Source organism: Puma concolor, chromosome B1 (assembly GCF_028749965.1).
Source record: "Puma concolor isolate L17-30 chromosome B1, mPumCon1.1.hap2, whole genome shotgun sequence".
NCBI classification, from domain to species: domain Eukaryota; kingdom Metazoa; phylum Chordata; class Mammalia; order Carnivora; family Felidae; genus Puma; species Puma concolor.
Genome location: NC_141670.1, coordinates 185,800,185 through 185,813,552, shown reverse-complemented (window position 1 = coordinate 185,813,552; position 13,368 = coordinate 185,800,185). Strand labels below are relative to the sequence as shown.

At 38.6% G+C, this 13,368-nt stretch overlaps 1 protein-coding gene across 3 annotated transcripts in view; it reads left to right on the top strand.

The window, feature by feature from the left end:
* STIM2 (stromal interaction molecule 2) overlaps nucleotides 1-13,368 on the top strand; it is a 151,694-nt gene that overhangs the window by 113,156 nt on the left and 25,170 nt on the right. For all 3 annotated transcript variants that reach the window (XM_086705273.1, XM_086705272.1, XM_025921775.2), the window contains exons 4-5: nucleotides 7,305-7,416; nucleotides 11,117-11,232. In XM_086705273.1, coding sequence (XP_086561399.1) covers nucleotides 7,305-7,416; nucleotides 11,117-11,232 — 228 coding nt within the window. The remainder of the gene's footprint in view (nucleotides 1-7,304; nucleotides 7,417-11,116; nucleotides 11,233-13,368) is intronic.

The window sequence follows — 13,368 nt, the reverse complement described above, 5'->3', positions numbered from 1 at the left end:
AAGCATTTAGCATAGTTACTGGAAATTGCCAGGTGCTCACAAAATGTCAGCTACTGCTTTTCTTAACATGTTCTGTGTGTGCACTAATGCCTTATAATTACCGATCAGTTTTTTCTCACAGTATTTAGGTAATTTTACAGATCATCTTTGAAGGTTTTTAGGACAGCATGTACTTACATTGAATATAACCGATGAAAACTTACATGGTGGTACCTCACTAAGTTGTTTTGTATTTTTAGGCCTGTAACTTAATACAAGTCTATGGCTAAGTACACCGGGTGCATTGGTTTTATAAGATTGCCTTTTACAGGTGAAAAGAGCAAGTGAATATGTAAATTTTAATCTTCGGAAGTTTGTCTTTCACACTGGTTTGTGTATGTCGTGTTTGCTTCAGTGAGGGCTGGGCCGGAAGCAACCAGATTCTCATCTCACCTTCTGTCCCAACACACAGCTTCCGACCTCCAGTATGTCCTAGGTGTCTGTGATCCCGTTTGGAGTCCAGCCTCCTCCGGTGCTGCTTTGGAATAGGATATCGTGAAAATAGTATTTTTTGTCTTTCACACGACTGTAGGTGTGGCATAGCCCGTAGACACAATTCAAAACAAAACAAAACAGGTTTGGTTCTCACCCTTAGGGGTCAGGTATACATACAACTAATACTTAAACAGCCACTTTATTCTGGACGGCATAGTTCCTGCCTTATGGAAGCTTACAGTATAGTAGGGACATAAGATATAATTAAGCAGATACTTGGAAAATGAGGCAGCGTGTGTGGTGTGCCATTTGGTAGAAACAGTAAGACTATAGAAATTCAGGGAGGGAGAGATCACTTTCAGTTGCACTGTCTCTTCTACTTAGAACCAGTTTGTACACGAGGATGTACCTGTGCGCGATTCATGTGTTTCTGTAAGAAGGCTGCTTCAGCGTGGTGGCCACAGGAATGCTAGCTTCTCTTTCTGTTGTTGGCTATTTCTAGCCCTTCCTCTCTCTTCATTCTCTCCATTACTACAAGTCGTCCTGCTGACTAAAAACTTTCTCCCCTCAGGTCCAGTCATTATTTTTCATCCTTTTCAAATGCTGATCCAAAATAATTACATGCCGGAGAGACCGACACTTGCAAGGAGGAAGGAGAAGAGAGGGAAACTGTTTTGGTACAGAATCAGGAACTTTGTTCCCTATTAAAATAGCCCTGTTGAGGGCAAGGGGAGGGTAATGAAAAGGAGAATCCTTATCTTGCCTCTGTTCCTGTGAAAATCCATAAACGGGTACCCCCACACATCCTACATCCCCACACCCACTCATCTCCTGCAGATTTGGTTCTACTCACCATCCTGTCCCCACTCTTTCCTGTTCCCCACCACCTGCTTTGCGCCAGAGCCCTGCTCTGGCTCTGAATCCCCTGGCTCTTTGAAATCTTGTCATTTAGGCTTTTTCAAGTCTTAGGAGTCACCCCATGATGAAGAACTAGAATAAGTGCCCTTGCGCTGTTTGTTGTGTTACTATTTCCACGCCCTCAGTAGGCCACAGTGTGCGCTAGATGTCTCTAGCAGAATCCCGAATCCGTGAATGCGATTACCTATGGCAGATTGCTCATAAGCGATGTTTAACTCTTGTATTACTGTTAGTATTATGTGTCTGGAAGGTTTGTTCCAAAGAGAACCTGTGTTTTCCGTTTGAAACAGTGAGCTATTCTTTTTCAAAATGTTTTTGATGTTTGTTTATTTATTTTGAGAGAGATGGAAGGAGGGGCAGAGAGAGAGGGAGAAGAGAATCCCAAGCAGTCTCCACGCTGTCAGCACAGAACCCCACATGGAGTTCGAGCTCACGAACCGTGAGATCATAACCTGAGCCAAGATCGGGAGTCAGATGTGTAAGCGACGGAGCCACCGAGGCGCCCCTAAGCAGTGAGCTAATCTAAATCAGGAGACACCTATATTGGCAGTGAACTTGGATTCTGCAGATGAGAGTTCAGATTCTAGCTCTTCCAGTTAATAGACAGATGTGACCACATATGTAATTACTTGGGCCTCTTTTGGCCACAGTCCTCTGTATAGACTAGAGAGAACAGCTATCTCTCAAATGTGAACATGGGGAGCTAAATGAGGATATATATGAAAGTATAATAAAATGTACAATCCTGTATCAAAGGAGTGTGGCTTTTGGGTGTTGACAACCACTGTATTAGGTAAAAGGACAGGTTCCTGCCCTCTAGGAATTCATCACCTGGGGGTGAGACAGGCATGAGTGGTCGCGTGAGAGTATGTGACAGATCCTGTGGCAGATTTATGTGCGTGTGATCTGGAGCACAAAGAAGAGCGACTATGATCTGGGAGTTGATGGGTAGGGAAAACTTGGTGGAGGAGGGACTTCCTGATCTGAGAATTAAAGGCTATGGAAGAACATGCTGGGCAAAGAAGGAAGAAAGGAAGACCATCCCAGGTGGAAGGAGTGGCATGGGGGAGTGTGGTACATTCAGAAAGCTGCGGATATGGCTGCAAATGTGACCGGAACATAAACTGTGTACTTGCAGCGCGTAATTTGATTATTGGGAGCACTTACCTAACTCTAAGAAGACAGTGTTACTGCCCAGTGGTGGACAGCTCTGGAAGCAAACTTGGTCTGAAAGCTGCTTTGATCCTTTACTAATCTGTTAGGTCTAATTAAGAACGTCACCTTCGTAGACTTTTAAGTTCAGTGTGGTGATCAGAGTACCTACTTCAAGGGGTTGTTGCAACGAGTATTTGAAATAATGTTTGCAAATCTCCTGGTATTTAATACGCACATGATAAACATTAGCAGCAGTTTTTGTTGCTGTCCTGAAAGTTCTTAGAGGCACTTTTCCCCGTCAGTATTTTTTTTTTTTTATTTTTTTAAAGTTTTTGTGTTTATTTTTGGGAGAGAGAGAACATGAACAGGGGAGGGTCAGAGAGGGAGAGGGAGACACAGAATCTGAAGCAGGCTCTAGTCTCTGAGCTGTCAGCACAGAGCCCAACTTGGGGCTCGAACTCCGGGACCACAAGATCATGACCTGAGCCAAAGTTGGACGCTTAACTGACTGAGCCACCCAGACGCACCATCCCCCGCCCCCTGTCAGTATTTTATAATCTACTTTCTAGGCCAGCAGTTTAGTAATATTTTAAACACCAACTTTTGTTTGTTATAATGGAATCAGAATTTGAATGAATTAAAAAAATTTTTCTTTAACATTTATTTTTGAGAGAAGAGAGAGAGCATGAGCCGGGGAGGGGTAGGGAGGAGGCAAACACAGAGTCTGAAGCAGGCTCCAGGCTCCAAGCTGTCAGCACAGAACCCGACGCGGGGTTTGAACCCATGAACCATGAGATCGTGGCCTAAGTCAAAGTCTGACCCGTAACCGACTGAGCCACCCAGGTGCCCCAAATTTGAGTGAATTTTAAAAGATGGTCTAGCCTGATTTTATCATTTTGTATGTGAAGAAACTGAGTTGCATTTAATAACCTGGCTGTGGTAAATCAGTGATACAGCTGGGACCAGAATCAGGTCTCTTCCTGTTCCGGAGGTCTTTCTACTTGCCTTGGAATAAATGTCAAAAGTCACTCAGTGACACGATTTCTAGCAGAAACCACATAAGGTAGCAGCACGGAAATCGGCTTTGCTGGAGCTTTGCAGATACGGAAATTTTAGTTCTTAACGAAATACACTCTCCTCCTCTGGCCGCCCTCTGGTGGAAGTGCTGTGTAGCAACAGCATATGTGAAAGCAATTGAGAGGCAGGTGACAAGGAACCAGATAATTCTTAAATGTGTAACTACAGACACTTTTTATTTGGGTCTCTTCACTAAAATGTGAAAATAGATTTTCATAGTATCTGTCAATTAAGCGTGTTCTAATTCATGTATTCTAGAGGATCCAACAGATAATTTGTTGAACATCTTTTGTGTACCAAATGCTAGGAATAGAATGATGAGCAAAAAAAACGTGTGCTTTAGTGAAATAAACAGATGTTGAAATAATAATCATACAAATAAATAATTACAGTTAATGCTATGCCTAAAAAGTACCGAGTGATTTATGACCAATAGCAGTGTTTGGGAAGGCTCCCTTGAGGAATTAAGGTTTTAACTGAGATTGGAAGTCTTGGTAAAGTAAATAGACAAAGATGAGTCAGCGATGGAGAAAAGAGTCTCTATATTGAGGAAACAGCAGGTGCAAAGGCCCTGAGGAAGGACATCGTATGACCTCTCCTAAGAATTGAAAGGCAACTAGTATATTTGGAGCAGAGAAAGCTAATATAAAATACAAGTCCTGGTCATGAAAAGTGAAGGTATTTACTAGGCATCACCAAAGAAACCAAAAAGCGCAAGAAGTGAGCTTCCTCCCAAAGTAAACTGTGTGCTCTTTGTTAGAATTTTGTTGTTTTAAAGATTCATTGTAAAAGAAATGACTTTAGAACCACTAGAATATTCTGTTTACAGAGTAGAGTGACATTAGGATTTGGGCACTTTAAATATGTATTTTTTTTTCATTAGATTTTTCTTCCTTTCTATCCTGGCTCATTGGGAATTGAAGGAATATTTTGATATGCTGGAGTGTTGAGATCAGGGACTTCTGTTGTTGATCAGTTGAACAGCCATGGAAATGACAGAGAGAATCTTCTCCTGTTTTCTTGGCTGAGATTTTTGTGTGGGTGTACGAGGTGCAGCTGCATGTTGGTTTCTTGGCAATCAAGACAAGTAATTCTCAGTGCAGTTCATGTTGAATGGGAAGCAACCTAAGAGAAAAAAGGCTATTTCGAATTTATTAAATTCATTGGAAAGCACCGAGGGCCTGAACCTTTAGCTGGTATTCTAAGTTATTTGGCTAAATGGATACAGCAGCCTCAGGCATGTGTCCAAGCTTATGCCAGGAACACATGAAGGAGAGAAAAATTTTTAAATAGTCCAAGTTTTGTCTCAGTATAAAATAATCAATTACCATATGTAGGTTTTAAATGAATTTTTGCTAGCTGCTTTCTTGTTGTGACTTATTGAAGCTTTTTCTCTAAAGAACACTTAATGAAAAAGGCAGATTGTGAAAATTTAGCTTTGCTTGCAGAAGTGAATTCCTAATTTTCTGTAGTTTATCAGGAAGGTATTTCTCAGATTTATGCATACACAGATGGATTCCCAGATCTGCTTTTATTTTTTTTTTTAATTTTTTAATGTTTATTTATTTTTGAGAGAGAGAGCATGAGCACAAGCAGGGGAGGGGCAAAGAGAGAGAAGGAGACACAGTTCGAAGCAGGCTCCATCCAGGCTCTGAGCTGTCAGCACAGAGCCTGATGTGGGGCTCAAACCCACGAGCTGTGAGATCGTGACCCGAGCTTAACCGACTGAGCCCCCGAGGTGCTCACTCATGTTCTTCACTATCCTCTGACCTTTCTGTGGTCTATAAGCACTTTGTGTTCCCCAAACCTCAAACTAAATGCAGACAATCTGGAGCTCTTAATTTTTTAAGGACACTTGCATCCTTCCCTTTGGATACTCTCATCATTGTCCTTCATATTCTTCAAGCAGAAATGTCTGAATTGCTTCCAGTCTTTAACTGCTTGTTTACATCTCTACTGCTATTTAATATTATTGCTCTCAGAATAGCATAGAGTCAGGTCCTACAGTCAGTTGGCCTGGGTTCAAATCCAGTCCTGCTACTATCTATCTTGGTCCCATTAACCTTTTAGTTTCTCATCTCCATAAATGAAAATAATTATGTTAGTGTTTCATAAGTTTTGTGTGTTTTTAAATAAGGCTTAAAGGAAAAAATGTGAATATAAAGGGCTTAATTCAAAATAAGTGTCCAGGAGAAAAGATGTTAGCTATCATTTTCTTCATGATTTAGGGCCAGTCTCCTGGAGTCCATTAATAGCTGTGTTCAGTGTCCTGGGTGATCTCATTCGGTCTAAAGACCATCCAAATGCTGAAGACTCTCAATTTTTATATCTCTGTTTCTAATCGCACTCTTCCCTAAGCTCCAGACTTGTATATATGACTGCTACTATGTGTCCGCACTTAAATATCTAATATATCCTTCAAATATAACATGTCTAAAAACAGAACTTTTGATCTCTGTCACCTGCCTTGCTTGTCTTCCCAGTCTGTTCCTCCCATTCTTTAATATTGCAGTTGATGGTACTATCCTCTCTACTTTTTTTTGTTTTGTTTTTGTTTGTTTGTTTTTTACTTTCCTGTAGCTACCAGCCCCCATCTATTTCATGAACACATCTAACAGCATTCTCCCCACAATATATCCTAAACCTGACCACTTGTCACCATATCCTCTACTGACACCATAGTCCAAGAGTGATATAGCCTCTTGTATGGACTGCTATATAAAGGAATGTTCTCCTTACTGCTCTGGGCTTTCAGTCTTGTCTCCTACACAATCTACAATCCATTATCCGCATTGAAGAGTAAATACAGATTTAAAAACATTGATTATTTACCCTCCCCCCCCCCCCCACTTCTTACTGAAATTAGAAAAATATCCAGAATTTTTTAAAGTCTTCTATGACCTGGCCCCTCTGCTTTCTCTTTCTTTTTCTCAAATACAGGTTGTTCATTCCTTTAGTAAGGCCTTTATACTGCTAGCTTTTCCATCTGTTTGAGATATTTTTCTCCCGGATGATCACAGTGTTGGCTCCTTGCAAAGTTTTAGGTCTCAGTTCAGATAATAGTTCCTCAGAGGCTGATCCTGACATCTTTCTCCTTTCTTTCTTAATAGCTGATCACTGTCTGAAATTTTCTTCACTTTTCTTCCTCCTCTTGTAAATTGCCCCCCCCATCCCATGAGGGCAAGGATTTTCTGCATTTGCTTATTACCATATTCCATTGCATTAGAATGGAACCTGATATTCACAAGCTTTACAGTATTCTGTGGATGGATGACTAAATGAAAGAAAGAATGAATGAATAGATACATGTCTTGTAAGTTTTTCTACAACCAGGGAAATGATGGATTATTTCCTCCTATATGAATTTTGCATAGATGCTTATTTTAGAATTAAGCACGCTAATATTTTATTCTTTTTCTTTCATGCTTTCTCTGTTATAGATTATAAACTTAAGTATAGGAAGTATGTCTCCGCTGTTTTCAGCTTCTCATAGAATGCCAGATATCATTTAAGTACTTTGTGTTGATTGAATTGAAAATTCAATCTAACATCCTCCGAAGTTTTAGTAATTTTATATACATGTGTATATATGTGTATATAAATATATATGTGTAAATTATGTAAAGTTTCCAAGCTGATAATTAGGTTTAAAATATGCCTTCCCCTTTTATCTCTTGCAGTTCATAATTGGACCCTTGAAGACACGCTTCAGTGGTTGATAGAATTTGTTGAACTACCCCAATATGAGAAGAATTTTAGAGACAATAATGTCAAAGGAACAACGCTTCCCAGGTGAGTCTTTATTATCCAAATGTATTTTTTTTTCACTCAAGGAGAATTATATACTAGATGTTACTTTTCTGTGCCAAATTTATAAGTTATCTCTGTGACTAAGGGCTCAAGGGAAATATCATATCCATTCTTTAATTTTTTAAGGTGTGAATTTGTAAGTTTTAATCATTTTTCTTTGTCTGAATAATCAAGCTCTTTTTAAAATTTATTCCCAAAAAAGTAATTTTTGGAATTAGAAGGTAGGCCAACTACATCTTTGTTAGATAACATCAAAAGCCCAACCTCTGACCATGTGGTAAATATAACAAAAACATATTCATTTGATATGAATCCACCTTTATGAAAAACCTATTTGAGTGGGTTAATGTACAGATCTTTCTTAATTGTATTCTTTATAATAATAGTCACTTAATATTGGTGGCCACAAGTTAAAGCTCAAAAAAAAGCTTAATAAACAAAATGTAAATAATAGCCATTTTTTATTTATTTTGAGAGAGAGAGCACACGCCTCTGATCCTAAGGAGGTGACAGAGAGAGAGAGAGAGAGAGAGAGAGAGAGAGAGAGAGAGGGAATCCCAAGCAGGCTCCAGTGCTCTCAGTAAGGAGCCCAATGCAGAGCTTGAACTCACGAACTGTGAGATCATGATCTGAGCCGAAATCAAGAGTTGGACGCTTAAGTGACTGAGTCACCCATGTATCCCTAATAGCAACCATTTTAAAATGTATATAACATAAAGGTACTCTGTATTATGTCATTTAAACTTCATGGTTAAAATTAAGTATGTATTGTTATCCCCATTTTGCAGATAAAAAGCAAATCAGAGAAAAGTCAAATGTTTTGCCCAATTCAGCCCTTGAACCTAGATAGATCTGATACCATATTTTGCCCAATTCAGCACTTGAACCTAGATAGATCTGATACCAAAGTCTAGGATTCCAGTTTATCCCTTAGATGCCTGGAATTATTCGTTTTCTAAATTTTACTTTCTAAATCTCCATTAGTTAACTTAAAAATCTTTAAAGACTCAAATGTCAAAATTTGCAACGATTCTACCAGAACTTGCTTGTGTTCCATTCCTCTCTCAAATGTTTCTTGAATCAAAAAAGACTAATCCCTTATTATCTCATTATTATTTGTGATGAAATATGCATATTGTATTTCTAATCGATTTGCTTACATACTCTATTGAAATAAGTGGCTGTTGTTTCTTTGGATTTTGGATTGAGTTGAAAATTTTCGTATCTCCCGTAAATATATTTTGAACATCAACATCAGTATTTTACTGGTTTTGCTGTGCATATGGTTATATTGAGGAAATAATGGGAATAAGAGTCAGTTCAACAAGTCTGTATTGAGTATCTGGTGTGTTCAAGGTGCAACTAGATGGTGGAAAGAAGACAAAATGAAGATAGGGTTTTTGCTTTTAAATAAGTTTCTAAGCTAAAACTTAGGATTAGGGTTTAGGGATTGGGGTTGTTTTGTTTTTGTTTTTGTTTTGAGTTGTATGTTACCCTAGTTATGAGGAACTCCTAGTATTTTTCTTATGTCGTCTTTTGGGAAGTTTCTTTGTACGACAGCAGCATGAAATGAAATAGGTTGCTCAGTGTGTTGGCAATAAATGTTATAGCCACTTTTTTTCCTTTGGTTAAGTAAGGGGTACCAGAGATAGCTCAGCTTCTTGGAGAATTGTCGAAGTAACATCACACTTCATCAAGATCAATTTTTTTTTTTTTTTTTTTTTTTTAATAGTGAACATGTTACCAGAAAAGACAGGTTATAAATACAGAAGTTCAGCTTTCAGGTGAGCTCACGGGAGCTTCTGTGAGCGGAGAAGAAAGGGAAACCAGAATACCCATCATCAAGCCCCTTTCATAGGGGTAATGGCAATTAGAGGACTCGCTTAAAGGGACTTAAGTATCAATTAACTTAAATAGCAATATGAGTTACGGGACTTTTTGTAGGGTAATTGTAGGTACAAGAGCTACTTAGAAGAATGTGTAAGAAAATGTATTACACATTCCAGATGGACAGGTACCTAACAGCAGTTCATTGTTTCCTTTCTGTGACATTAAAATACTGTCGCATTGCAATAGGTAGCCCAAATTATGTTAGTTTTATGTTATCACGGTTATAATAAGCCTTTTACTGATTTTCTATAGTCTGAAATTCTTATTACCAGAGCTTAAACTAAGGCTCTCTTCGCCTGACGCATGCCTCCTCATTCCTTTCAGACCTGTGTGAACTCCCCTGACATCCTCACCCACTCAGGTAGAACCACTTCCACCTCCCGGGCTCATACTGAACCTTGTATAAAACTGTTATGTGGTATCCTTTTTACTACATCTCGTTGTTTCTCTTCAGTTTAGTCTACCAGTATTGTTGCTGTTAATTCATTCATGCATCCATCCATGCATTCACTCATGTATTCTACAAACATTTATCAAGCATCTACTTTTGCCAAGCATAATGCTAGGTTTGGGGATACTGAGATAAGACATAGCTCTGCCTTCCAGCAGTTTGGGAAGTGTCACGTTAAAGGTGTAACAGGAGCCATACACAAAAGGTACTTGCAGAGAAGATGAAGGAAGGCATTTTGCAAAGGGAAAGAGTTCTTTACACTGTAAAGATTTATGGAAGCCTGTAGCAGTTATAGGAGTTTTTGTAACTTCTGCACACTCACACGTTCTGGTATCTTTCATAATAAAATGCAGTGGATTCAGAGTACAGTCATTGGAATCATACATATTTGGGTTTGAATCCCTGCCTCACCTCTTGCTACTAATTGGGCAAGTTACTCAATCTCTCCCTACCTTAGTTTCCTCATCTGTGAAATGGGAATTTTGTATCTATTTGAGGTGTTCTTCAATTTTGATTTAGCCTTTGACCCAGGACCGGGCATATAGTACATGCTTGTTTTTATCGTCATTGTTATTAACTATTATATGATTATTATTGGACTTTGTGTTATAAGATCTTCATTGGTGTCATACTTGGTTGTTAAGAAATGTTAGTTGATGATGGGGCAACTTGGATTTGCCGTCCAAAACAAAGTGATTTTATTTCCTTCTTTCACCTGTGCCTTTTGGCCCCCTATATGTTTTTTTTTTCATTGGTAATGAAATGGTTCAGTATTTCCTATTACATAAATGTCTGTTTTCTCCCCCCAACCATGATGACTTCTTATTCTCACTTATGACTTCCGTGGACTCTGTTTAATTTATAAATAGTTTACATATTAGAATGTAAAGGTACAGGTTTTTCAGACACTTTTAAAGAAAAGTGATACGATCTAGATTAAAAAGTATATTTTATAGTTTGCTACTGAAGTTAAGTCAATTACCTAACAATTTTCTTGTTCTCTGTGAAATGATAATAAAATGCAGAGGTAATTAAATGGTTATAAAATGCTTTTGCATTAGTTAAATTTCTGCATTCAAGTAAATTGTAGCATAAAGTTAACCTTAGAAAACAAAAACGTCAACATAACAAGTAAATAATTAATGCAGGGTGTCTGTACAGCTAAGTTTGCACCGAGAAGTTTTTTGACACATATTAGTAAAGTATTAAATCACATGGATGAGCTCTTAACAGAAGTAGGTCGTCACTAATGTGTAAAGTATTACATGTATTGCTCAAGTATTTAAATTTACATACTAGAAATATTTTCATTTAATATGTATATATTTTTTGAATGAACAGGATAGCAGTGCATGAACCTTCATTTATGAGCTCCCAGTTGAAAATCAGCGATCGGAGTCACAGACAAAAACTTCAGCTCAAGGCGCTGGATGTGGTTTTGTTTGGACCTCTAACACGTTAGTATTCTCTCTCACAGAGTATGATGCAAAAGAATAATCAGATCACATATTTGTCATTTATTTTTTTTTAATTTATTTTTGAGAGAGAGAATGAGAATGAGTGGGGGAGGGGCGGAGAGGGAGACAGGATCGGAAGCATTCTCTGCGCTGACCGCAGGGCTCGCACTCCCTAACCTCAAGATCATGACCTGAGCCAAAGTCCGACACTTAACTGACTGAGCCACCCAGGCACCCCTGTTATTTAAAGAAGAAAAAGTAAGAAAGATAAAACACTAAGAAAATCGTCTATTAGGTATAAAGGAAATGTAATATCATCTTAAAAGATTTATAGGGTGAGATTTTCTGTCATTGAAATGTGGAATGTCACATTGCCAAGCTGGTTCCTGAAGATCCACTTGAAATTTTCCATGATAACAGACCATCCTGGCAAAGCACAAGATGGAGAATGTTATTTGATTGTATTGAAGAAGAACATTTAAGAAATTATTATGTCATACTTGTAAGGAGAATAAACCTTGTATTTCTTTACTTTTGACAGGAATACTTTTTTTTTTTTTTTCCAGAAGGGAAGTTTAATATGTTTATTTAATTTCAAGTTTTAAAAGGCTTTGGGGAAAAGTATTTGAATATTCTACATTTTTAGAGGTTTTATATTCTATTTTTCAGAAGCCAAAAAGGAGTAACAATTAATACAAGAAAAATGGCTTCCAGAAATGATAAATTAGGAAACTAATATTTATTTTACCTCAGTTTTCGGAGTTAGGAGACTTGCAGGTTTCTGTGATCGGTTTGGGGGGTGACACTACCAAAAAAGGGTTACTGGAGCCGTTGGGTAGATTCCATGATGGGACTGGTGGTTCTTTTTTGGCTCAGGCTGAGAGCAGCTGGTCAAACAGCTGGAACTCTGCTTTGTGAGAGTTGGTGGAAATGCGCTGTTGTTGGAAATTACAAACCCTAGGAAATAGAACACTCCTGAAATGCCGGGCATTCCACAGAGGTGACACCCTAAGTTTTCTGCTGTATCTGTTGGGGATTGTCTTCTGTGAGATTCTGTCTGATTTGTTCATGTGAATGATTGGTGCAAATAGGAATGAAACTATATAACTTGCCTCTGTATACAACTTGGTCAGGAATATTTATATTTTATTAAGCCAGGAACAAACTCCCTCTAAGCCAAAACAGTATTTGATGTCATTTGAAAAGAAACCAAACTAGTCAAAAGAATGCTGAAAACAAATGTTTTAATAAACCGGCGAAGAAGTTAATGATGCGTTACCTTTTTAATGTGTTTGTCTTAGAATTATTATTTGAGGGAATGAGCCCTGCAGTGGGAACACCAGCATTAGATTTATAACAAACTAACACTGTCAAACGAACAGACACACATTGTAAAGGAGTTTTCGCTGAAATCTTTTTCAGTTTGTGGCGCTTACTATAGAGTTTGGTACTTGACCATTCTCTTTATTGTTATTTCTGGTGAGTAATATTTTGGCCTGAACTGGGCTCATGTTTAAACTAGAACTTGAGCTGAACTTCTCAGTCTGAGGCGGAAGTAAAAATAAATCCTTTTGAGACTTTGGTCTTCCGCAGTGCATCTGTTTCACTGGAGGTGAGGGCGTGAGCTCTGGAAATAGGGTGTCTGGCATAGGGCTTGGCATTCCTCACACGGTGTAAACACACACGAACCTGAGTGAGCACGAGAAGTCCTGATGTCTACGGAGCCCCGTGTTTCATCACACATACAACATAGACGTGCTGGAGGCCTGGGCAGTTCGGTAGTTTTTCCGCTGTAAACTCTATCTCTTGGGAGCAAATCATGCATTACATTGTCTTCGTTATCGTTGTGTATCACTCCAGAGAGCCCTCTGAATCTTAGTGTGTATTAAGAGTCAGGGATAGACTAGGAAGTTATTTGACTAGTGACTTCTGTGTTTTGTATCACTGAGAACAGTAGGCCCTGGCTCCTTACTCCTTACTGTAGAAACTGCTGGAAATTACTGACATGCCTAGTGGTGGAGAAGGTGATCCTGTTCTTTCCTGCTAGTAACCCAGAAATCTCTGGCAAATAGCACCTAAAATATGACTTGTTATGATCATTTAACTCATGGTTACTCAACCTTGGCACCTCATGAT